The sequence below is a fragment of the Mauremys reevesii genome, linkage group 13 (genome assembly GCF_016161935.1).
Source record: "Mauremys reevesii isolate NIE-2019 linkage group 13, ASM1616193v1, whole genome shotgun sequence".
Classification (NCBI taxonomy): Eukaryota; Metazoa; Chordata; order Testudines; family Geoemydidae; genus Mauremys; species Mauremys reevesii.
Window position 1 is genome coordinate 43,976,736 of NC_052635.1, and position 25,940 is coordinate 44,002,675.

Here is a 25,940-nt window from a genome sequence, read left to right on the forward strand (position 1 = left end):
AGGGGAGACTGAAAAAATTGGGTTTGTTAAGTCGGGAGAAGAGGTGACACAATAACAGTTTCAAGTACCTAAAAGGTTGTTACAAGGAGGAAGGATAAAAAATTGTTCTCCTTAACCTCTGAGGATAGACAAGAAGCAATGGGCTTAAACTGCAGCAAGGGCGGTTTAAATTGGATATTAAGGGGGGGAAATTCTAGCTGTCAGAGTATTTAGGCACTGGAATAAATTGCCTAGGGAAGTTGTGGAATCTCCACCACTGGAGATTTTTAAGAGAGGTTAGACAAACACCTGTCAGGGGTGGTCTAGATAATACTTAGTCCTGCCATAAGTGCTAGATGACCTCTCGAGGTCCCTTCCAGTCTGATGACTCTATGAAGTTTGGTCACACTTTCTAGCATACCCAGCCAGCTAGCCAGAATCTTTAGCCAGGTTCTTTGAATATTAACCTGGTCCTGAATAAGTAATACACGATGTAGAATGTTAGGGTTTTATTGTAGTTTTGCCTCAATGAAAAGGATTTTTTGAACGGGTAACATTATCATTGCTTAAACCTGACGTTTCCGCCTTAACTCAGGTGTTGAGTGGATTTTACGTATAGCTGGTCAAACTGTTGGCTACCAAAGTTTGTTACAGATGCGTAATCCTTTTCTGATTAGTGAACAGTCCTCATGCCCAATTCCTCTGAATGTGAGAAATCTGTGAGAAATTGCCAGAATATTTGCATAGATAACTTTCAGATTACGGGTTGTTTACAAACTGTTCATAGTTTGAGTGTTGGCTATTCGTCAATTGCATTAATTTGCCTAGGACATGTGTTATTGTCTCTGCTTCCAGATTGGCTGAGTTAAATTTATTAAGCAGGAGAACAGTGAATAATACAACTCTTGTCTGGATTATTCCTGCTAAAATCCATGCACTTCTGCAACTACACAGCTGCACTCTGATTTCTCACAAATAATAAAAATATGACCCCATGAATTATAGCAAGCTGAACTTGGCATTTTTAATTGTGAAAACGTCTACACATCCAATCTTTTACTAAATCACCTCTAGTCTTCACCTGCATACAAGACCCCTTTCATTTGTACTTTCTAACTCTAAAATAACAACCATTTTAGACAGGAAGTCCATATTTTGCTTATTGTGTAGGACAGTGGTTCTTAAACTTTTGTACTGGTGACCCCTTTCACATAGTAAGCCTCTGAGTGTGACCCCTTTTATAAATTAAAAACACATTTTAATATATTTAACACCATTATAAATGCTGGAAGCAAAGCGGGGTTTGGGGTGGAGGCTGACAGCTCGTGACCCCCATGTAATAACCTCACAACTCCCGAGGGGTCCCGACCCCCAGTTTGAGAACCCCTGGTGTAGGAGAAAACAAAAGTACTGAAACACAAACCAACCCCCCTGGACAATATTCTAGTCTGGATTTGTCACTGGGGCTGTCTGGAGAACACAGACAACACCACCCGGTTAATAACAGAAAATGTTGGGCACCTAGCATTCCCAGAGCACAATGGTGGGAATTTATCTCTGTAAATCTGGCATCTTAGAATTTACAACATCAAACACTCTGCAGCCTAATTACCTTCACAAATTCCAATTCAGAATGTTTCACCATAGCAATGGTTGCCAAGGAGATCTGCTTCTTGAGCTACAGGTCCAGGCACCTTCATCACAGAAACAGCTGAGACAGCCTGCACAGACTCTGTTAAAACGCCATGCTGTTCACCCCCAGTGATATGCTGCCTTGCTCTGAGTCCAGCAGACCCATCCTGGGTCCATCATTTATTTTCCATCAGATATTTAAGGAATTATCACTCAGGGGCAGTGAAGTAAAAAGGAGTCATGAGTGAATTTTAGGATGCTATCAGGAAGGAATGCTTAGATACAATAGAGATGGTTTCTCCATAAGTCAGGCAGACACTGTTGACAGATAAGCCGAATAATTTTTTCTGTTATTTTTTAAGTTAAAGGAAACAGGCAAGTAATTTTTTCCAACAGATTCCGCATCCACTGAAAGCCTAACCACTTTCTTTGCAGAGTCCCCTCACATTAGCTTTTTCTTTACATTACATTACATTACAGATCAGATTGATTTCTTTTTAATTCCATTCATTGTAGATCCCAGAGGCAGATGAAGCTGTATGTTTACTGTGGTCACGGGTTGTTTATTTAGGAAAAGGGGCAATCCTCCATGCTGAGAACTAGCTGTTTCATAATAGCTTTAATAATGGAGCTCAAAGTACTTATTTAATAATTAGTGGCTTGGGAAGGCTTTGGATAAGAGATATGTTTTGGCCAGTATTCTAGTCTCAGTGGAGATTAGTATTGTCATCAGAGAATGGATGATCTTGTGGTTAGGGCCTAGGACTCAGGACAGGGTCAGTTCCTGGCTCTGCCACCGACTTCCTGAGTAACCTTGTGCAAGGCACTTAGTCGCTCTGTGCCTCAGAAAATGGGGATAATAATGTTTCCCTCCCACACAGAATTGCAGGTTGAGGCTAAATCCATAAATACCTGGGAAGTGCTGACCTCCTACAGTGAGGAGGGCCCTCTGGGTATGTTTACCCTGCAGCTGAGAGCGAGCCGGGTCGAGAGACTCCCACTAGCTTCTGAACCTAGCGCTAGTGGAGCCTGAGCTAGCGCTTGGAAAATGTCCGTTCTGAAGCCTCTGGGGTCAGGTGGGCTGGAGAGTCCAAGCTTCTGCCTGAGCTGGAACATCCACGTTGCCATTGGTAGTGAGCTCACTTCAGCCCTGCCAGCGTGAGTCTGTCTACCTGGCCTGGGAGATTCGCTCCCAGCTGCAGAGTAACAGACCCAGAGAGGTCACACTGAAATAGCTACCTAAAGCCTGGCATGACATGCACCAACATCTGACGCTAACGCAGACCGCTGCCAGGGTCTGGAACCATAGCGCACAAATGTCTGCCAGCCAGGCGCGCCGACTGCCACCCGCTGTCGTGAGACAGGAGCACATGCCCACATCCGACACTGGCACCTGGATCACGATGCACCCGTGTCTCCAGACATGTGGCCTTCTCTTTGTTATTGATTTGCTGGCAAGGGATCATACCTTGCACATCCCATTTACCCAAAATGTAAGAAGCCCATTCGAAAATAAAATGCACACTTCAGTATTTGTAGCACAGTCCTCTGCTCAGGCATCCTGATTCTTTGCTCCCAACTAAGCCGGGTGAGTCACCTTCACTTTGTAGCATCTTAGAGAGGTCTCCTTGGCGACTCAACAGCAGACTCCTAGATATGCTCAGCCTGTCTGGGAATTCTGTCCCCAAGCATGACAAATATCAAACCGATATTTTATAATCTCTCTCTCTCGCTCTCATTCCTTTTCCTTCTCCTAGCGGGGAGTTGTTTTGATCTTCACTGAGAATCTGTATGTGCTATAAATTAAGGATGACAATAGTGCTAAAAAAGCAATGAACGAAGAACAGCTGTGCATTGTTCTGACTGATGGAATCATCAGCCTGCCTTTTCCCAGACTGATAAGCAGCTTTGAGAGTAGCCTTAAAATCGTTGCCCATGGTATATTTGCCATAAATAAGGGGTCACTACCCTGCACTCCCTTGAGGAGCAAATTCTGTTTCCATTGCTCTAATGAGAGGGGCTGTGCAGTTTCGTTTTCTCTGTATCCCATTACGTCAATCCCTTTCCCTCCACACCAGCTAGAAATAGCAGAGTGGGGAAAATTCAGCTTCAATTAAACTTCACTTAATTTCTGCAAGGCCTTCCGCAAATGAGAAATCACTGAACCACCCAGCCAGGTTCAAGCTGGCTCTGCTCCTCCCTGGGCCAGCTTTCTGCTGACTCACTGTCTTTCGCCTTCCCAAGATCCAGCTCCACATGGAAGCTTGCAGAGGGGCCCGCTGCTCATGAGATGCTGGTTAACGCATTGCAGGGGCAGGCTCCTCTCCAGCTGCTGTTGTATGCTTACGCCACACTGGGATTTGGGTCCTGCCAATAGGCCTCTTTGGATTTGGAGGGGAAATGACATTCCATTCACGTAATGAATTTCTCCAGGGTACTTTAAAGAACTGCCTGTTCTTCCTGCAGGAGGTGGGCCCGAATCAAAGCTCCAGCTATGGAAAGCAGATCTGGAGACATCTGGGTATTGGCCAGATTGAAAGGAACTATGGGTAAAGCTGAGAAAACTGCATTCTCTCTGCAGAGCATTTGCAAAGTGGCAAAATTCATTGACTAAATTACTCCTTAGGCATTGTCTCCCCCCGCAGTGGGGCGGCCTGGTAAAGAGCCACTGTCATGTCTCTTAAACGTGTCACTTCACATAGGTCACATGCAGGCAACTGAGAGATTTCTGCCTCTTCCCAACCAGGAACCTGGGGAGGGGAGGGAGAGGGTTGGTGAGCAAGGCAGGACCAGCTATTCATATTCAAGACATTATCTCACCAAGGTGCACTTAGAAATGGGCCTAGTGAAGTCAGAGGCAGGCAGCCAGCACAGGGCTCTGAAGTCAGAGATAGCGGCAACATCCCACACTGATCCAAGAGTGAGTGAGCACCACTGCAGCTCCCCGGCTGGAAACGGGGTGGAAAATCATATTCCAGGCACCCACGTGTTAAACTCTCTCTGGCTCAGGCTTGGGACACAGGAGTTTGCAGGCTAAGGTTCATTAGCTCATTCTGTATCACTCATCGTAACTTGTGAAACATCAGCCTTCTGCAAATGTGACTCTTAGCTCATTAGGGGAATGCAGACCGAGTGTCCTAGAGGGGCAGGCAAATCGTATCTCTTTTCCATTGTGCAAAGAATGCTGGTCTCTGGAACTCTCCTTCCCTTCCCTCCATTAACAAACCGCAACATGTTAAGAGTCCAGCTAACAAATGGCAGAGTATCATTAAAAAACCCAGCTGTTAGCACTGGGCCCAATCCTAGCCGCACTAATGTAAACATGAGCAAGTGATTTCAGGATTGGGCCCTTTGATTTTTGTGGTCTGTTGTGAACTACTCAGAATGAATAAACAAAGGGTTGATTTTTCCATGCAGAGAGCACAGGGTCCCACCTGCAGCTCTGCCTCCTGGTGCATCAAACTCCCCAGGTTGCACATTGAGAAGTTCCCCCCCCCCTCCACACACACACACACACCCGCCCCACAGCCACATATACCACAACGAGGTATCTGTACACCAACCCTCCCAGACTCTGTCCTAGCCTCTCCCAATACCCTAAGGAAGGCAGCTTCCAACACCTGGGAAAGGCAGCAGACCCTGCCCCCCGTGTGTGCCTCAGGAACGGATCCCTGCGATGTCTCTATCTGTATCACATGGACTGGTCCCTTCGAAAACATCTCTGTTCCTGTTTCCATGACGCTACTGGAAGGAGGCTGAGATGGCTTCCCTTCAAAGCAGTCACAAGCTACAACATTCAGCAGAAAGATAAAGAGCTATTTTTCCTCATCAGGTTGCATTTTCATGACTTAGCACCTCACAGCTAAAAAAACCCTCAGTGTCAGTGATTTTCCGGATGGTGCTAATTTGCTACCTCGCTGTCAGCCCCTCCACAGCAATGTGAACCCAATCTCCTGAGAAAAGAACCCAGGGGAAGAGGTCCCAGTATCATAGACTCATAGACTTTAAGGTCAGAAGGGACCATTATGATCATCTAGTCTGACCTCCTGCACAATGCAGGCCACAGAATCTCACCCACCCACTCCTGGAACAAACCCCTAACCTATGTCTGAGTTATTGAAGTCCTCAAATTGTGGTTTGAAGACCTCAAGCTGCAGAGAATCCTCCAGCAAGTGACCCGTGCCCCACACTGCAGCGGAAGGCGAAAAACCTCCAGGGCTTCTGCCAATCTGCCCTGGAGGAAAATTCCTTCCCGACCCCAAATATGGCGATCAGTTAAACCCTGAGCATGTGGGCAAGACTCACCAGCCAGCACCCAGGAAAGAATTCTCTGTAGTAACTCAGATCCTACCCCATCTAACATCCCATCACAGACCACTGGGCATATTTACCTGCTAAGAATCAAACATCAATTAACTGCCAAAATTAGGCTATCCCATCATACCATCCCCTCCATAAACTTATCAAGCTTAGTCTTGAAGCCAGATATGTCTTTTGCCCCCACTACTCCCCTTGGAAGGCTGTTCCAGGACTTCACTCCTCTAATGGTTAGAAACCTTCATCTAATTTCAAGTCTAAACTTCCTAGTGTCCAGTTTATCTCCATGGAGTGAGCCTCTGGTTTTAAAGGGTGAATTCAGAGACTAGTCTCAATCCAGACCACTCCAGCCCAGCCCTTGGGGTGGCTCTGGATTTATACCAGTAAGCCTGAGATCAGAATCTAGGGCCAGATCAGGCCCATACACAGGGGAACTCTTTGGCTACTGATTCCCCCCAAAAGTGCAAATGGGAGGGGTGCTCAGGTGCCTTCAAAGCATTGTCCGTCCGTCCCCTTTTTAGGACCAGTGAAGCCCTCTTGATGGGGGGAGACGCAGCCGCACACTGAGTGGGGTTGGGGTCAGGGAAACATTGTCCCCCAGCCAGCCCCACAAAGCTTACCCAGAAAAGGTAAGACAGCCTGAGGAGTCTCTACTGACTCCTGGGGGAAGGCCAGCTGGGGCATAAAGTCAAGGTGGGAGGCCAGGAAGCCCTGACTTCCCACAGAAGCTCCCTGGGGATCCTCCAGGGGATGCAAAGAGGTCAGAAAATACTATGTATTTATCTAGGTTTTTATATTGTGTTCCTCCCCAGAGTAACTGAGCACCTCTTAAGAGACAGAACAACGATACTGATATCTGTCTGATTGTCGTAGTAACCATAGCCTGACTGCATTGCATATACAGAGACACACGTTTTACACAACAGTCCCTAATATAAGATAGTGGACATGTGCAAAAGAGAGTGAGATCCTAGTGCTGGGGGAAGCACAACTTTGAATTTGTGTGTCTGACTCCACAGCTGCAAGGTCACATTAACAAAGTTTGTTTTTCACAGAATACATATTAAATTCCCCAGTCCCCCCGGCTTCCGCTGTGCAGCCCGCATGAAGCACTAGCAATTTAGTTTTAAGACATAATAACATGAGGACTCTCCCCGCTGGCTCAGAATGAAATGCCTAATTGGGTGTGAACGCAGCTTTAGGATGAACACTCACTGCCATTAGCTAGAAAAGGACCTCACTTCCTTATGGAAGCTGGATACGTTGCAGGTATTTGGGGATCCATTACATGGACATAGGGTGACCAGATGTCCCAATTTTATAGGGACAGTTCCGATATTTGGGGCTGTGTCTTATATAGGTGCCTATTACCCCTCACCCCCGTCCCGATTTTCCACACTTCCTGTCTGGTCACCCTACATGGACGAGCCCATTTCTTGCTCTTCCAAATTGTCCGCACTCTGAGAGACTGAAATGGACCAAAATGAGAAATGGACCTAGGGGAAAGTGCCCCAAATACACTGTGAAGCCCTATTTTGAGCAGATGGCTCATGTACTGTGTACACCTCTGAAACCTGACCTGTCTGTCCTTATTTACAGGTTGGCCTCACTAATTATGCCACGGGAGAGAGAGATGTGCTCAAAAATATCTCAAGTACCTCACCTCCTCCTAGGCAAAAAAATCCAACCAACTAAAAAAAAAGTCAACAGCCACAAACCCTGAAAAAAACCACCCTTAAAAATGAGAGTAAACTCATATAATTATGTACATTTATTTATGTATAAATGTTTACACTTATAATTTATTAATAAAGCAAAAGTAGAGGTTTTTATCCCAAAAAGGGAGACATTTCAGAAATGCCATGAAGCCCACTACTGACTTTCACTGTTGCTATCACTTTTATGAGTAAGGCACTCAGATACTACGGAGATAGGTGACTGCACAAAGCCCTGGTAGCAAAGACAGAGAGATCTCCTAAGACAGAGCCAGATTTTGCCATCCTTACTCACACTTAGTACCTTAGGGCCAGATTTTTAAAATCCCATTTTGATTTCAGTGGGACCTATTTCCCAATATACCTTTACAAATCTAGTTCTTAATCTATGAGCAGCCCAATTAATTTCAGTGGGAGGGGCTATTCAGTGTGAATAAAGGGTATCCCCTCCAAGGCATTTACATTACTTGACTTCTAGGTGCTGTACAAACAGAAGGATGCTACAGAACCTGCCCTGGAAAGCTTGAGGTCTAAGTTTAAGGTGAGAGACAACAGATGGATTCAATAAAGTGATGGGGAAGCAAAAGATACCAGTGAAGTGATGCTGGTCAGTGATAAGCAGCAGTCCCAGGACACCAGCTGCCTGACCACTGTCAAGGTTTTGTACATGGACCCTATGCACAGTTACCTGCTCCTACAAAACCCATGGTCGAGGTTGTGGCTCAGGCAGTTGCCCACAGAGATGGGAATCTGTGCCCAGAAATACCCAATTTGTGTACGTACATACTGGTTTTAAGGACACAATTAACTGTGCATGTGCATATTCCGTGCCCCAGTCTTTGAAAACCGGGGCCATGATGATTCCATAAGACTGCAGCGAATAATATACACAGAAGCTCAGATTCCTAGCTGCACTTGGTGCATCTCAGGAGGGGTGAAAAAGTAGATCTCATCCCCCTTTGCACTCCCCCTGTTCCTGGCTGTGAATTAGAGTAGCCTGAGGTCTGCTCTAACTTACACCAGTTGCCCAGAACACACACATCACCCAGGGCTGTTCTAGCAGTCAGGGATCCCTGAAGTGAACGGATGTCACAGACAAGCTCCTGTTCCCCTAGTCATGCCCCCTTTGCCTAAGCAGAGCCTAAGCAGTCCGGAGATTCCTGCGGCTTACGCCAGTTTTAAGGCTCTCTGGGCTGCTGACTCAAGCCCAGAGTACATATAAAGAGACAGGGCAGGGTCCGGGAGTGGAAGAGATACACCCACTCTTCTGAAATGTAATATAAACACTGAAATAAATAGCTCTCTGCCTAACAAGATGACTCAGGAGTCTCAAATCAACATGCTGAGGCATGAGCAAAGGTCTAGTTAGGAGGATTTGGCTAGACAGACTATGGCAGTTCCAGTGGTGTCAGACACATCGAAACAAGGATCTATGAAAAGGAAACAAAACAATGACCTACCAGCTCAACAGCTACATCAGCCTGATACCTCCAACTGCCCTAGCTTTATAACTGTGACACTTTGGTCCTCATAACTTAGCACAGGTTCTGTAACTGCAACATGTGTACGGTTTGGCTGGATCAGGGTGTTAGACATCAACTGCACTACTGATCTCACTGTGTACTTTGGTTGGGCAAATTCAAAAGCACACCTAGCTGCAGAATCCACCATAAAACCGCAGCACAAAACAGAACTGGTGGTTCTGATTCACTTCTCTTACCCTTCCCTTTATTAAATGCTGAACCATGAATATCGTGCTCCCATTTCTAAACAGGCAAGAGCAAGATATAAAATGAATCTCATTGATTTAAAAAACCCTTCTTCTTCTGAGCCTACCTTCAGGTATTTTCATTCATTATTATTATTATTACTGTTTATTATTCGTATTGAAGTAGCTCCTTGGAGCCCATTGTCATAGGCTCTGTACAAACCCACAACAAGTTTATGTGCACACATTGCATTAATTTGAAATGCAGAGACCAGACCAACCTTGCCACATGCACAGGTTCACTGCTAAAGCCAGATAAGGTCAGTGGCCATTTCATTACTGGAGTATGTTATTCTGCATTGGACCAGCCCAACAGAAATCAGAGTTTCTGCTGGGACACTAGAGCGTGGAATCAATCCACAAACATACACCCACTGCCAGAGTGTTGAAGTAGCACTTTTAACAGCATAGGGTTTGTGCAGGCTAGAACTTTTGGCCAGATTTTGCAAGAACTATTTGATCTCAACTGTTCAACCTATCCTGTTGAACTACACCCATATAATAAGTGCCCTTTAGAGCTGGAACCTCAAAATTTGGTGCACTCATTCATCACAAACACGTACCTGATTACAGAAAATAAAACTAGTATGTGCCATATCTGTCATAGGGCACCACAAGGTCATTGGCCTAACAAGTCATCAAAAATAATATTAATTTCTTCCAGGAAGCAGTTACATTGCCCATAAGATATGCACTTTGTAGAAATTAACTGTAACGGAATCCCCGGGGTGAAACCTGGAACTGTGGGACTACTCTGCCCTCTTAACTCTCCAGCCTGGGCTGTCTCTCACAAAGCTATGCCAGTGACAAGCAACCAACGCCCCCCAGGAGCTACAATTATTCAGCCATCAGCATGTGGAACCTCACACCCAGCGAAATTGCATGAATGCTCTCTAAGCCTCTCGCGAATAATACAGAGAGAGGCACCAGCAGCTCACCCCAGCCTTGCACCCCAGAAATATACTGTTTTGCACTGCTCAAGACTGTGCAAGCTCATTAATTAGTTCGCCACTTTGTCAAAGAAAGTGGACGTTGTAATCTGAGCTGTGATTCCCTGAGCACTTCAACCAAAACCACACTGTTTTAGATAAAATATAAAACAGATTTAGTAACTACAGAAAGACAGATTATAAGTATAGGGATCAGCGTTGATTACACAAGAAATAAAAATAAATTTGCAATCTAAATTCTATGGACTAAGCAAGATTTGAATCGAGCTGTCTCTCACCCTAATAGATGTTACAGGGAGCTCACAGGTCTCAATACACAGGCTGGATTCCCTTCCCAGCTTGGGACCAATCACCCCAGTTCAAAAGTCTTTTTTCTTCCAGACAATCTTCCAGGTGTTGAGATGGGAGAGTGGGGAAGAGGCCAAGTGATGTTATAACTGTCCCTCTTTTATGCTTTCTTCCAGCTGCTAAAAAGATCTTTGCCTGGATGGGGGATTAGGCCGCCTCCATTGCACAGGTCTCTGAGCGAGTGGATTCTTCTTGATGGGCCATCAACACCTGTCTGGCCAGGGATAGTTGCTCCTTTGTTGCCACTAACAGGCCAGCTGTGGGTGTGTCCCAACCTCACAACGTATTTCAGTAACACACACATAGCAATACTTCATAACTTCACATCCAATGATAGTACACACCACTCAACAAGATATTAATGTTCCACAAATCAAGGCTTTTTAAAATGATACTTCACAAGGCATACTTCAGACAAAACATATCATAATCCTATCACAGTGGTGAATACGGGTGTGACGGTGCCCCCCATAAGGCTTTATGGAAATATGCTTATGAATGTATATATGACATAACTAGAATATGTTTTATGCTACATATGCCATGTAACATATCTCTGTAAAGGTCTATGATCTACTGAATCTATTAATCTTATTTGTATGCATGTGTCATTTTTGTATTCAAAGCTATGAATATTGGCTGTGTACTGGCTTGATTTTTAAGTAACCGTAGTAAAGCATTTGGTCAGCTTCTTGAGAAAGGAATGTGCAAATTAAGTGCCCAATCAAGAAGCACTTAAGGGATAATGGATCTTGGGAGGCTCCAATCCACATAAGAAGTCTATATGAAGACATTCAAAGTAGCAGGTAAGCAATGGCTGCTGTCTGTAAAAACAGAGTCATGCATGGACATGTGACTTGCCCATGTGACTCCAAAACTCCATCTTGGAGCTGGACTTTGCATAGGAGAGAGGAGCGGGTCTCCACCCACAACAGAAAGTCTACTTAAACCCCTGGGAGACCCCTCCATTTTGTCTTCAGCTGACTAAAGAGAGAGCCTCTCCACCCCTAAGGATACCTGAAAGAAACTGGAACAAAGGACAGTAACCACAGGGGGTGTGAGTGATCGCTGGACCCAGACTAGAAGGAGACTAATCTGTAAAAAGAAGCTTACTGGAATTCCTCTAAGGGTGAGGTTTTTATCTGTACTCAGTTTTCTCACTGTATTAGACTCAGACTTGTGTGTTTTATTTTATTTTACTTGGTAATTCACTTTGTTCTGTCTGCTACTACTTGGACCCACTTAAATCCTACTTTCTGTATTTAATAAAATCACTTTTTACTTATTAATTAACCCAGAATATGTATTAATACCTGGGGGGAGGCAAACAGCTGTGCATATCTCTCTATGAGTGTTATAGAGGGTGAACAATTTATGAGTTTACCTTGTATAAGCTTTATACAGGGTAAAGTGGATTTATTTGTGGTTTAGCCCCCATTCGGAGTTGGGCATCTGAGTGTTAAAGACAGGAACACTTCTTAAGTTGCATTCAGTTAAGTCTGCAGCTTTGGGACACGTGGTTCAGACCCTGGGTCTGTGTTGGAGCAGACGGGCGTGTCTGGCTCAACAAGACAGGGTGCTGGAGTCCCAAGCTGGCAGGGAAAGCAGGGGCAGTAATAGTCTTGGCACATCAGTTGGCAGTTCCCAAGGGGTTTCTGTGATCCAACCCTTCACAACGGGGGTTCCAGGGTGCTATTTTGAGGTACAGAGTGTTACAAACTCAACTGGAATCCTTGGATCTATGTACCCTACTGTAGCTAAAGATATTGTTGAAGGCAAATGAGCACACTGTAGGCTGTGACACTGATAGCCAGGTCCAGGCAAAGGGTGGACAGCTATCAGGTAGTATCTTATCATGGGGGGTTCTCAAGAACCGCATCATTGACAAAGGGAAGGGAAACTGATGCAACTGGACATTTTGCTGATATGCATGTGTCTCAGAGATAACAGGCCACCTAAGCCCCACATGAAGGACATAGCCAGCATTCCTCAAATGCACCATCAGCAACACTTGGGACAAAACACAGGGCAAGGCCACATTTTATGAAATACAGTGGAGAAAACAACACAGAGGATGCTGGAGATTGATATTTATGATTACGTTATTCCTGAGCAGGATGTTCAGGATCATCATCATCAATTTCCTATTGGGCTGGAAAATCTGAATAAGCTTGTCTTTACCACTCCACGTTCCTATTAGCGCCTCCCCTCCTGCCTTCTCCTCACCCCACCTCAGCCCCAAGAACTCAAGACATTCTTTTGCAAACCCCAAAAACAAAAGCAGAAAAAAAACAAAACAGAAATAACATCAAACGGTAGAGTGGAACCAAGATGATGTTTGGGCAGACACCATCCTGATAGCTGTCTGCTGCAGCCCTTTCTCCTGTCTTTCATCTGTCTTGTCTTTTTGATACTATAAGCTCTTTGGGCACAGGACGGTCTCTTACCATGTGTACGTGCAGCACCAAAACGGAGCTCTTATTTCAGCTGGGGACACTGTTAGCATAATAAATATGGATTATCGTTACTTTTTACTACATATCACGTTAATCTTTTCTTTGACTTTTATATTTTCCTGTTGCACTGGGTATTGAAATTACCCTTCAGCTGCACTGAACAGATATCACAATAAAGAGACGGGCTGGGTGTCTACTAGGAAACAAGCTCCTGGGTTTACTCGTTCTTGAAATATGAGACGGGGTAGTTTCTGTACGTACGAGTCACCGTGTATGTCAGTATTTATGGTAATGCTTTCCCCCTGTGGGCGGTAATAACTTCATAAGGACTGACAGCCCATCAGCAGAACCTGTGTTCTTATCTACTGCCCTAGTGCTGTAAGCTATTGCAGTGCACGGCAGTAACCCCAGCTATCTCAGCTGTATTTCGCTCTGATTTTGTCATGTCCCTCGGCGGCACAGCTATAAGAAGAGAGCACCATAAAACAAAGCTTTCAGGAAAGCAGGAGTCCGTTTACAAACGAGGTATCTGGAAATTCACTGGCCTGAAAGTTCATAACTAAGAGGGTCTCCTCCTTTCGAACTAGTGGCCAGTCCACACACACTCAGAAGAGAGAATAAACCTCAGTTCTCCAAGAGACAACGTGCCAAACATCTCATGATTCACCCTGGTGATCCTGCAACCAACGCCTCTTAGTACAATGGTTGGGGAGCAGACAGGCTGTGACTGCCGCTTACTTTGTCACTGTAACCTTGTCCTTCCCCTCATTTCACTATCCATCTCCAACCGTTGTCTCTCATCACATGTTTAGAGAGTAAGATCTTTGAGACTGTCTCTTTGCTATGTATTTGTACAGCACCCAGCACAGTGGGGCCCTGAGCGGGTTATTAAGTGCTACGGTGATTAATGAATTAATAATAAAATAATAATAATGATGATTAATAATAAATAGTTCCATAGGTATTGATTCCTTATCACACCTTCCCACATTTCTGTACTCCTGCATTCTCTCCCACATTTTTATTAGGGTCTGTTATAAAGTTCCCTTTGTAAAGAACACCTCACTCAGGGAGCTGAGCAACACACCAGTGGTTGGTTTGGTTTCTCAGAACCTCATCAGCTGGGTTTAGGCTTTGAAAAACCAAAACCTGGAGAGGCTCAGCTCTAGATCTCATTTTGCCTGAATTTCAGGGGGGTTGGAACAATGGCTCTGTATTTAACCCACCTCTAGTTTCTACAGAAATGGACCAAACCTGGGCTGGGGCTCGGTTTTGCAAAGTCTTCTCAGTCTGGTTTTTAGTTTGCATATCAAAGCCAGATTCTGTTTTCTATTCCTGTTCCATTTCAGTTCTTATACCATCCTCACCACCGGAGTATCTGAGCACCACTGTGTTGTATCAAACAAACTTCAACAGGACTTTATTTTTACAGTGGAAACCTCTGTACCAAGCTGCTGCTGCACCCTCTGTAACTCTCACTCTGCCACAACTCCTCCCCCCTCCTTCCTGTCCTTTCAGACTCCCATCTGCCTGTGCTCCTAGTTCTAATAATCACAAGCAGCATCTAAACACCACACACTGGCACTCTGACTGCATCCTTTTTAAGATGCATGATCCACACAGGAAATGTGGGTACTTTGCCTTTGGGCACCTGTCGAGCTGAAACAACTGAGTATCTCGCTGACACTATTAATCTGTTTTTAGCTAATCAAAACAGCAGCCTCTCTGAGTGACTTGTCTTCTGTAATCCAGTTAGAGCTCTAATAGCAAAGGAAAGAGCATCAGTCTCAGTAGGTTTTGACTGTGCAAGTGCATAGCTGTGGCACATCAAGGTTGCTAACCAGTTCCACTCCATGCGATCCTATAGAACAATCTGTCATGGGACTAACAGATCACTCGAGACAGGGCTCTTTAAGGTTCAGGCTATATCCAAGGCTGTTTATCAACTAAGCTTCATACACATCATTCTTGGTGTATCTTTCAAACACTCAGAGAAGCACAGCAACGAGACAGAAGAAAAAGAACTATGAGATCATCTAATCCATTCCCCACCCCAGGAGTAAGATTATCCCTTATAAGATATTATCTTTCTATAGAGGGCATGAGTTAGATTGGTGCCTACAGGACATCACCGCCTGTGGAATCCAAGATAAGATTTTAAATGTCTCAAGTAATAGGGATCCCACCCATTCACGTGGGGAGTGATTCTGTAGTCAGTTAATTTCATGGTATTCAGCCTATATCGTCTCTTTCTTAAATTCATTTGATTGCTTCTTACCCCCATGTGACATCCTAAGGGATCATTTCTCTTCCATACACCAGACAGCACTAAGCCCTAGGAGAAGTCCTGTTGTAAATGCTTAAAAACACAGGGGTTGCACAGCCAACCCTGAAATAATGGATTTCATCCTGATTGCACTTTCTCTTCCTTTAAACCTTAAAGGGATACCATATCCTTAACGTTCCCCATCCCTGCCGTCAACCTCTTCCCCCTGCAAGCCCTGTTTCCCCACCAGGTGCCTGCACAAAACAACGTGGTTCTACGGGGTTTGCTGCTTTTTGCATTATTTCTTTGTGCATGTGCCACAGCCATCAAGAATGTCCGCATATTTCCAGGACTTAGATTAGTTCGTTAGCTTGGACTCCCTCTGAAAGAACTGCTGGGGCTTCCGCTGTGCAGAGGGAACACAATACTCCACATGAATTGCTGATTATAAAATTTGTTCGTAAAGTCTTTTTTTGTGGTTTAGGGTTTTTGGAGGGGGAGTGTCAGAAAAATAACTTTAAAAAGTAGGCCAGGCACCCTAGTAATAGCCAAAGAGCAGGCTTTAGGGGAGAAAGGTTCTAACATGCCAACAGCACCTTAGAAATACTGAAGCCAGACAGAGCTGGCGGATAGGTGGAAGAACTGCTTAGTTTAGCTCCCTATTGGCTGTCATGCAGTTAAAAAAGCCCAAAGGTTACGATAAAGCAATCTCCTCTCTACACCAGCGCATGACTTCTGCTTGAGATATTTCCCACCAAGCCGTCCACACTTTTATATTTCAGTGCTTTATAATAAATGGGTATGATCCCCCAGCTTCTTCAAGTTATATATTATAAGGTGTCATATTCTGGTTGGCCAGGATAGAGCTAATGGAATTGTGTGGGGAGCTGAAGTCGCTTGGCATGTTCAGTGAGGTGAGGACATGGCATCATTCATTTTTACTGTGGAAGAATGACTCCTGCCCTGGACTCTGGATGGAAAGGAAAGACAATTGAGAGTCCGCATTTAAAGAAAAAGTACTTCTCTGCAATCCCAAGGGTCCGTTCTTCCCCATAGGGTAACTGTCAGTGCAGCTCAATTATTTTTACTTAGAATATAATTAGTGTCCCTTTAAATAATTGAAGTTGTGGAAATAGAAGATCTAACAGCACTGGATAGAGCCAGATAGAGGGCTGGCAAGATCCCGCAATATGCAATACGCCTCTGTGCCAATCTGTGATACCTTTATTTAGCAGCAGTGAGATCGCCAATCATCCCCCTTGTAATGTGGGTCTGTTATAACTAGATAACAATGTCTATTGTAACTATGTTCGGGAGACCGACTTAAGGTCACCAGAATAATTTGCTTATTTTCATTTGAGACTTGAGCCATTTTTGACCCTTGATCACCAGAAGCCATAAGTGAGGTCAATAACCTGTAACTGTGCAAAATACTATGTGATACAGGGCCTGATCCTGCCAGGTGCTGAGTGCCATCAGCTCACATTGACTTGGTGGGAATTAAGAGAATTCAACACCAACAGAAATGGGTCCATGTTTTTGTAGGAAAGACACTCCAAAACCAAAGTTGCATTATTTGATATGGCTTCACTGCACCAACCTAACCCTGTTCTCTCACAAACACTGTAGTGGAGCAGAACATGGAAGTATTAAACATGGTTGTAATTTTTTTAACATGGGTAAAACACTGTATTTTCTCTCAACCTTGTTCTGAGAAATGGATGAATGATTTTGCTTGAAATTAAAAAAAAAATCAGCTTGAGGCACATACTTATGTGATAAATTTACTAGTAATAAGTCACCAGGACCTGATGGTATTCACCCAAGAGTTCTGAAGGAACTCAAATATGAAACTGCAGAACTACTAACTGTGTTACGTAACCTATCATTTAAATGAACCTCTGTACCAGAGGACTGGAGGATAGCTAATGTAATGCCAATTTTTAAAAAAGACTCCAGAGGTGATCCTGGCAATTACAGGCCAATAAGCCTAACTTCAGCACCTGGCAAACTGATTGACACTATAGTAAAGAACAGAATTATCAGACCATATGAATACAATATGTTGGGGAAGAGTCAATGCGGCTTTTGTAAAGGAAAATCATGCCTCGTTATTCTATTAGAATTCTTTGAGAGCGTCAACAAGCATGTGTACAAAAGTGTACTTGGACTTTCAGAAAGCCTATGACAAAGTCCCTCACCATAGGCTCTTAAGCAAAGTAAGTAGTCATGGATTAAGAGGGAAGGTCGTCTCATGGATTGGTAACTGGTTAAAAGATAGGAAACAAGGGGTAGGAATAAATGGTCAATTTTCAAAGTGGAGAGAGGTAAATAGCGGGGTCCCCCAAGGATCTGTACTGGGACCAGTGCTGTTCAACATATTCACAAATGATATGGAAAAGGGGGTAAACAATGAGGGGGAAAAGCTTGCAGACGACACAAAATTACCCAAGGTAGTTAAGTCCAAAGCTAACTGCAAAGAGTTACAAAGGGATCTCACAAAACTGAATGACTGGCAACAATGTGGCAGGTGAAATTCAATCTTGATAAATGCAAAGTAATGCACATTGGAAAACAGAATCCCAATCATACCTATAAAACAATGAGGTCTAAATTAGCTGTTACCACTCAAGAAAGAGATCTTTCTCTGAAAACATCTGTGCAATGTGCCATGGCACTCAAAGAAACAAACAGAATGTTACGAACCATTAGGAAAGGGATAGATAATGAGAAGAAAATATCATAATGCCACCACATAAATTCATGGTACGCCCACTTCTTCAGCTTGGGAAAGAGACAAATATGATAAAGGTCTATAAAATCATGAATAGTGCCAAGAAAGTGAATAAGGAAGTGTTATTTACCCCTTCACATAACACAGGAACCAGGGGCACCCAATGAAATTAATAAGCAGCAGGTTTAAAACAAACAAAAGGAAGCACTTCTTCACACAATGCACAGTCAACATGTGGAACTCGTTGCCAGGGGATGTTGTAAAGTATAACTGGATTGAGATGAAAATTAGATAAATTCATGGAGGACAGGTCCATCAATGGCTATTAACCAAGATGTTCAGAGACACAATCCCATGCTCTGAGTGTCCCTAAACCTCTGACGTCCAGAAGCTGGGAATGAACAACAGGGGATGGATCACTCAATAATTGCCCTGTTCAGTTCAGTCCCTCTGAAGCATCTGGCAGCAGCCACTGTCAGAAGACAGGATACTAGATATTGTATCCTATGAACAGATTACAGTGAGCAAGATAGAGGAATTTGAAGAAATATGTGAAATAGGCAAAAGGGAAAGACAACCTCAAGCCCGAGTACCAGCCACCCATACAACCTCTGTGTAGTCAGCCAGTTCAAGGCCTAGGCACCAGCTGTCTCCCAGGAAAAGCCTATGTTGGTACGTAAGTGGGGCAGTATCAGGCCCCATGCTTAGGTCAGACTCTGACAGAAGAAGTAGAGCGGGCATGAGAGAAATAATCCAGTGAAAATCATAGATACAATGGGACTGATTTTCAGTGGGGGCAGAACCCAACCTTCACTCCGGCAGAGAGTTTTGCACATGAAAATTCTGTCCCCTGCATGCTTGGCTGTTAGTGAATGAAAGTGCTTGTGCAAAATTGTGTGTTTACAAGTGAAGGCCAAGGTCAGAAAATTAGGCCCATTTTATATCCTATGAACAGGCCACCACATGTGTTAGCCTGGGGAAGGTGTCAAAAAAATCAATCACAATACAGAGACACAGAATAGTCCGTGGTTTTGCCCCCAAACTGGCACAAAGGGGCAACAGCACATGTCCAGAGGGAAGCAGACCCTTTGGGATGAGACTGCATCTCACTTGGATTCCTGTGGTGAGTTAATCATCAGCTGTGAAAACTGATCACCAGCACTGGGAAACTACCTATCTGCTCACCTCTCCAAGAGGAAATTCAGGGGATCTGACCTTTTAAAACCAAAGTACCAGCCACCCACACAATGTCAAGAGAACGCCAGCACACTGCTGTGGTTTGCCAAATCCCATACTTCATCCCTGAAAGAAGACAAGGTCCAACAAGAACATGCAGAGCTAGCATTGGCTGAGAAAGCACCTTTATGCCCAGAATGCCATTACAGCTAGGGGAGTGGAACAGAGGACAAAGCAGATCAGTCCCAATTGTTATATGGCTGTGTGCCATAACTTTCATATATGCTTTCATAGTCAACCACAATACTGCTTTAACTACATTTTTGGACTGAATTTCCTTTGTTTTTTTAAACAGTCATCATAGTGTGAGATGTGAGGGTCAAAAACGAGGAAAAACAAGAAAAATCCTGGCTGAGACCTGCATGTGGAAATGAACATACCATGCGCACTTAGACGTACGATAGTTTACTTCACTGTGTGATGTCAGACTCTAATGTGTGGTGCTCCAGATGTACATGTTACAGAGTTACCTATGCAAATGCATCTATCTGCATTTAAAATAGAATCCATGTGCATTTTTTCAATGTAGGAGACAAATGTGTTAGGACATTTCGCTGTAAGGAGACAATATTTGAGAGTCTAATCACTTACACAAACACACCTGCCTTCATTTCAGTGCGTGAAGCACTCACTACCTGCACGATGGCGCATGAAAACTCCCCAGAGCTCCGCACCCTGGTGGAAGCTGAGTCCAATACTACACATGTGCATCGCAGATGAAATTCACTCCTGTGCGGATGCACCACTTATGCTCCCCAAACAGGTTCAACTGAGGGAGGAGGTAGCAAGGTCTAGTGGCTAGGGCACTGCCCTAGGAGTCAAGTGACCTGGATTCTGACCCCAGCTCTGCCACTGCCCTGCTGTGTGATCTTGAGCAAGTCATTTCACCTACCTGTGCCTCTACTCTCTCACCCTTTGTCTGCTTTGCCTACTTAGCCGTAATCTCTTTGTAGCAAGGACTGTCTCTCACTACATGTAGGTGTTGCACCTACTCTAAGGGACTAGTGTTATTTGGGTTCTCTAGGCACTAATGTAATACAAATAAATAATTACAAACACAAATGGGGCAAAACTGGTGCACAGGCTTTCGTTCGTCTAGATGTGTATTTTGTTCTTTACATCTGTCAATGAGCAACGTACCAGGGCTAACTCTGGCACAAGTATGGGCCAAAAGACTAGAATGCTTGGCAGCTTCCCCGTCCTGTGTAACATGCGTCTGAAGCATCACGACATGTGGGCCCTTGAAATGGTCACTGGTCCAGCACTGCATGCAGTATAAGCTTGGACTGCATTTTCCTGATCGAGGCTTGAGGGGAAATAGTTATGTGGCAGAGCCTTTAAAAAACAACACGTCTGGAGGTTTGGAATGCGCTGAAGTATTCCTGAGAGAGGGGGATAGGTGGGAAAAGTTCAGGGGAGGTGCGTCACAGGGTTGTGGAAATAAAAACACTTATTCCCTGGACGTGGTGCCCACATACGGCGCATAGAGGGTGAAATTCAGACACTTACCACAAGGTCTAAGCCCCGCTTAAGCCCGGTTTTGAGGACTTCAGTAGTACAGGCCTTGTGATGGTCCTCTGCATGGGGCGGGATTTCACCTCTGGGGAAGGACTATGAGGGATGATGTAAAGTTTGTAGCTGCATGAATCTGGGATGATCCCATTACTCCCTCAGGAATAGCAAGTGACATTATAAAGCTTTGTTTCTGAAAGGGGCCCTGAGGAGATAAATTCAGGACAGTGTGTCTGTCTGGATTAATCACACTGGAGTCAGACAGGTTAGCTACACTATTCTCTTTGTACTAAAAACGCTTCTTTGCATGGGGTTAATCTGCCACGTGCCATTTTGCTTTCATCCCATTCCACTTGTGTCATCTTTATCCTGACACACTGGCTATCGCAGCTACAGTGTCAGCCCCTAGGGACTGATTAAGCCTTTATGTGTATTTCATCATCAAGTATCCTGGGCACACATACACAGGGCTTGTTCACAAAATACGAGCCTGATTTTCGGAAGTGCTGAGCAAGGGAAGCCCATGACAGCTGAAGGTGCTTGACCGCTCTGAACATTGGGTAACGCGTATTCTAATTGTGGACCAAATGGAGAAATGAAGATATATTGGTGGGATTTGCTTCTCACTCAGTTATGATCTCTCTGGGAGAAACCTGGGCCCCGTTGAAGTGAACAGCCATGCTCCCCTGGACCTCAGTGGAGCCAGAATTTCATCGTCCAAGTTTACTCAGCAACAAGATCTCTCTGAAATGCTTCCACTTACAAAATGGCTGAGCACCTGAATGCACTTCCCAACGCCTTTTGGTACCATCGCCATCACGTAAAAGGGAAAAACATTAAAAAACAGGTCGGGGGGAGGCGAACCCTCAATTCAAAACAAACCCAAAACCTACCACAACAAAAGGAAAAGCCAGACACATGCCTCTGCCTTACATCAGGTTTGGAGAAGAGCCTGGTGGGGACCATGGAAACTCCCAGAGGGAAGGGAGTTGCAGTAACACAGCCGCACATCATGCAGCTTGGCATCCCCTTTATATTCCCACAAACAACAGGAGCTGATCTGCACTTTCTTCCAACTGATCAGTGGAATACAAATATGACTTGTTAAAAAAAGGGCATCTGAGTGCAAACGTCTGCCTTGGGACTGCTCCTTTGTCTACCACTCCCTATCTCTGCTGTCAGGAATCAGACACTGATCAGCATTTCTTCCCTGACACAGCACTACTTTAGCTGCTGCCCATCAATACCTTCCAGTCCACAGCCCAAAATGCTGCCAGACACAGATCCATCAAAGCTGGGGGTAGCGGAAGGGGTGACTGGTGGGGTAGAGAAGGGAGACAGCACAGACAGCAGCACCTGGGCCAGATATTTATTTATTTTTTTGTTCCTTGCTGCTAACAGCATTGCTAGGATGATTCCAAGCAGAACCAAAAAAAACAAAAACAAAAAACAAAAAACCCAGCCACTGCTCCACCTAAACCAGAACCAAGTGATCAGTGAGCATGTCATGTCCCACAGCACATTGTGATCAGGCAGAGGAGGCAAGCCCCCAGATATACAAGCGAAGGAGCTAGGCGAGTGTATTCACCTAAGAACCAGAAGGGTTTGTATTGCCTCTGGTACCGTTCAGGGCTGGAAATGTGCATCATCGCTATCAGTCTTCCTGGGATAAGCGACCCTCCAATTTTGCAGGGCTGCTTGTTTGATTTTTTTGAGGGGGTCCCTCCCCCCTCCTTCTTAAGAACTGCACCCTGCATTGGGGCCCAGGCAGGCGAGGCACGACACACAATGCAGGCTCGGGAAGGGAAGGCTCAAAAGCTGCTGGCTCAGCGGGTGTTTCCGAGCTGCAAGATGCAGACAGGCCAGCGTGGAAAAAAAAGGGGGGGGGGGAGCTTAAAACCTGCCACCCTGCAGCTCGCCTCTCCCCCTGCAGCTCGGGTTTAGCCCCCCGGGGGATCAGCTCCCGCCCGGGCTGCCCCCTGTCCTGGCTGCAAGGTGAGCTGCGATCTCCAGCCCTCTCCGGGGCAGGCGGCGCGAAGCCGCCCGCGGTCGCTACTCACACGTAGGCGTGGTAGATGAACGCCCAGCCGCGGGGTCTCTCCAGCACGTTGTAGAGGAAATTCTGCAGCTTGCGGTAGAAGGCATTCCTTTTGGGGGGCTTCCCCGTCCCGGAGATCCCGGAGCGGGGCTTGCTCAGGATGCTGCCCCGCTTGGTGCTCTCCGAGCCGGCGATCAGCAGCGCCCCATCCCGGTTGGAATCCGGGGCGCCTGGATCCAGCCCAACGAACCCCACTTTCAGCTTCTTCTCTCCGGTCGCCCCCGGGTACACGCCTCCGTTGCGGGATTTCTGCACCATCCTCTCCCCGGGACTCGGCCGTGAGCCCGGGCTGGGGCGGGACCGAGCCTGGCGGGCTTTCAGAGCGGGCGCGGGGCGGGGGGCGGCGGGCAGGGCAGCAGCCCGGGGCCGGAGAGAGGCATGGCAGGGCCGGGGCAGGCAGCGCAGAGACTCGGGAAGGAAAAGCCGCAAGGGCGCTCCGCAGTCTGGCCAGCCCCCTCGCCGCCCGCCCGCCCGCTGCAGCTCCGCCCGCCGCACACGCTGTCCCTGCCTCTCGGGGAGGGGCACCCCCGCCCCGCTCCTCGGGCCCCCGGCTTCGCGAAAGCGCCTTCCAGGCGTGCGGCTTTGGGGAAGCCCGCGGAGGGGAAGGGCCTGGGGATAGATCGATGTATTGGGGGGGTGCAGTGCTGGCCTCCTCCCTCCGCCTTTCCCCCTTGTGCTTTGCAAAGGAAGAAAATCCAGCCGCCTTCCCCCTGGCTTAGCGGGGACACGGCTCTGAAAATGACCCCCCCTTAGGGATGGAGGTTAATGGTGGCGGTGCTGCTATGCACAGGGCTTAATTTGTGCCAGGGCTGAGCCCCAGCACCTCTGGGCTTGGCAGTTCCTAGACCCCTTGACACCTCTGGGCCTGGCAGTTCAGGCCCCCCGCCCGCACCTCTGGGCTTGCCCCATCAGTTATGAAAGTAAAAAAATGACATGACCCCATCACCTCTTTCATTACAAATTAAGCAGTGGCTGTACACCGACCAAAGGTGCACACAACTCATCTGTGGGGAACGCATGCCCTCTCCCCACCCTCGTTAGCCATCACCCATCAGCCCATCCCCCAATATGCACATCTGTATCCCTTCCCAAGCCAGGAAGCCAGCCCCCTACTCCCCCACACACACACACTCCAGGTCCAGAGTGACTCCCCTCCCAGCCTTCCCCACATTCATATTATCATGCGGACACACAAATGGCTCCCCTCCCCAGGCCCAGATGGATTCTCTTCCCCCAGTTCTTCCCTGCTAGACCCTGATTCTCTGGGAAACAGACAAGCAAAAGCCCCTGCCAGTAGAGGTGCTACTACTCCTCCCACCTGCCCGTTCCTCTGTTCAAGAAAGCGAGCAGGGGCCACCCCCACTCTTCCACTGGGTGAGGGGAGCAGGAAAGAGTGGGAGGAGAGCTGCCAGGGTAGGTCCTCTCTACCCTGGAAGGGTTGAGGGGGAAGCCAACTAGGAGCTAATCCTTCCCCTTGTCTCTCCATGAGGAGAAGACACTCACTGCTTCTCCCCAGGATGAGGGGAAGGGATAAGGCCAGGAACCACTGTCTCTGACTTTGCTCTTCTCTGCAGGAAAAGGGAGAAGGTTATCCCGGGTGGGCTGCTGGCTGCCTCTGTCGTTCTTGTGCCTTGCTCCTTTCCCCTCTAGATAGGAGATGTGGGAGGAGTGGCACCCAGTGCAGGGTGCTCCTCTGCCAGAGTGCTGGCAGAACTTCAGGACTTCAATGCAGCAATCCTGCGGAAGGCATCAGGGCAGAGCCAGGTCTGCCTAATAAGTCACTGGTCTCCTTGATGTTTAAGCCAAGTTTCAGGGAGACACCACCCAAAAAGCCTTACAGAGCATGTATCCCAGGACTGGCTCTGGCTTTAGGGTCCTTGATCTACCTACCGTTGGGTTTTGTACAGTCTCGCATCACCATAATATTTCGACACCTCCCAGGAGAAGCTGGCTTAGCAAAGTGAGGTCCTTAGTGGACTAGAAGAGCTCTGTCTGCTCTTCAGATTCTACCATGTGTGGTCCAGAAATGAGTTCATTTGGGACAGACGTACAGTAATGTGCATAAAGGGGAACCCATAGTGCACTGTCCCTCCAACACAGGTCAGAAAGAGAAATCATCTGTGCAAGTCGTTCAGAAAACAAGAGCTAGTTGAATAATAGAAAAACTGATGCGCAAGTCTATCCATGAAGAAATTACTCAAACTCAGAGTAGGGTCATGCTGTTCCTCGTTTGTGAATTTTTGTGAATAGTTATAAGAGCACTAGTGTTCTTTAAACATTTGTGCCCAAAGTGCCTTATTATTCTGGTAAGTAGTTTCAGCCACGCGAGCAGAGTGTAGAATACATACTATGCGACCAGTCACATGCCAGGGAAAGCGAGTGACCTAGCTGAAGGGAACAGTTTGAAAATTATTTGTCCAAACTATTGGGCAAGCGTTTACAAACGCTACATTCACCGTAGTTTGCAAATGTTTTGTGAGCCCAAAAGAAACCCTCACATGCATTGCATACCATTCGCCCAGCTCGCCTGCTCATTATTCTGTGTCGTACTTCAGTGGTGCCCATCATGCCACAAGGCATCTGAACAACAGGGGTAGAGCCCATGGTCAGAGGACCCGGGGCAGACCCACAAGTGAGAGACAAGGAGGCACACACCCAAGTGCTGCCAGCTGGCCATGCTTGTTGCCTCACTTGGGAGGAAGTTCCGGAGGGAGTGGAAAACAGGAGCCGACTGGAACTGAGAACAGGAGTTGGTAAGGGAGATGGAAGGAGCCTGCCATTTTGAATGAAGTCCCAATATAACTTTGAGCCGCCCCTGCCTAACCCAACTAACCCTACCATGGAATCTAAGTGTATCCCCACCTCCTCTTGCAGGATTTCCTATAGACTGTATTTTGTGGCACAGTGTCGACCGTCACTGTTCTGCAAA

The 25,940-nt window shown here is 46.3% G+C and overlaps 1 protein-coding gene across 7 annotated transcripts in view; it reads right to left on the minus strand.

Annotated features, from left to right (window-relative positions):
- Positions 1-23,269, minus strand: part of KCNQ2 (potassium voltage-gated channel subfamily Q member 2) — a 117,423-nt gene extending 94,154 nt beyond the window's left edge. For all 7 annotated transcript variants that reach the window (XR_005587923.1, XR_005587924.1, XM_039499124.1 and 4 more), the window contains exon 1: positions 22,974-23,269. Coding sequence is in view for 5 of the 7 variants with exons in the window: in XM_039499124.1 (XP_039355058.1) it covers positions 22,974-23,269 (296 nt within the window). In the remaining 2 variants the exon portion in view is untranslated. The remainder of the gene's footprint in view (positions 1-22,973) is intronic.
- Positions 23,270-25,940: the final 2,671 nt, after the last annotated feature.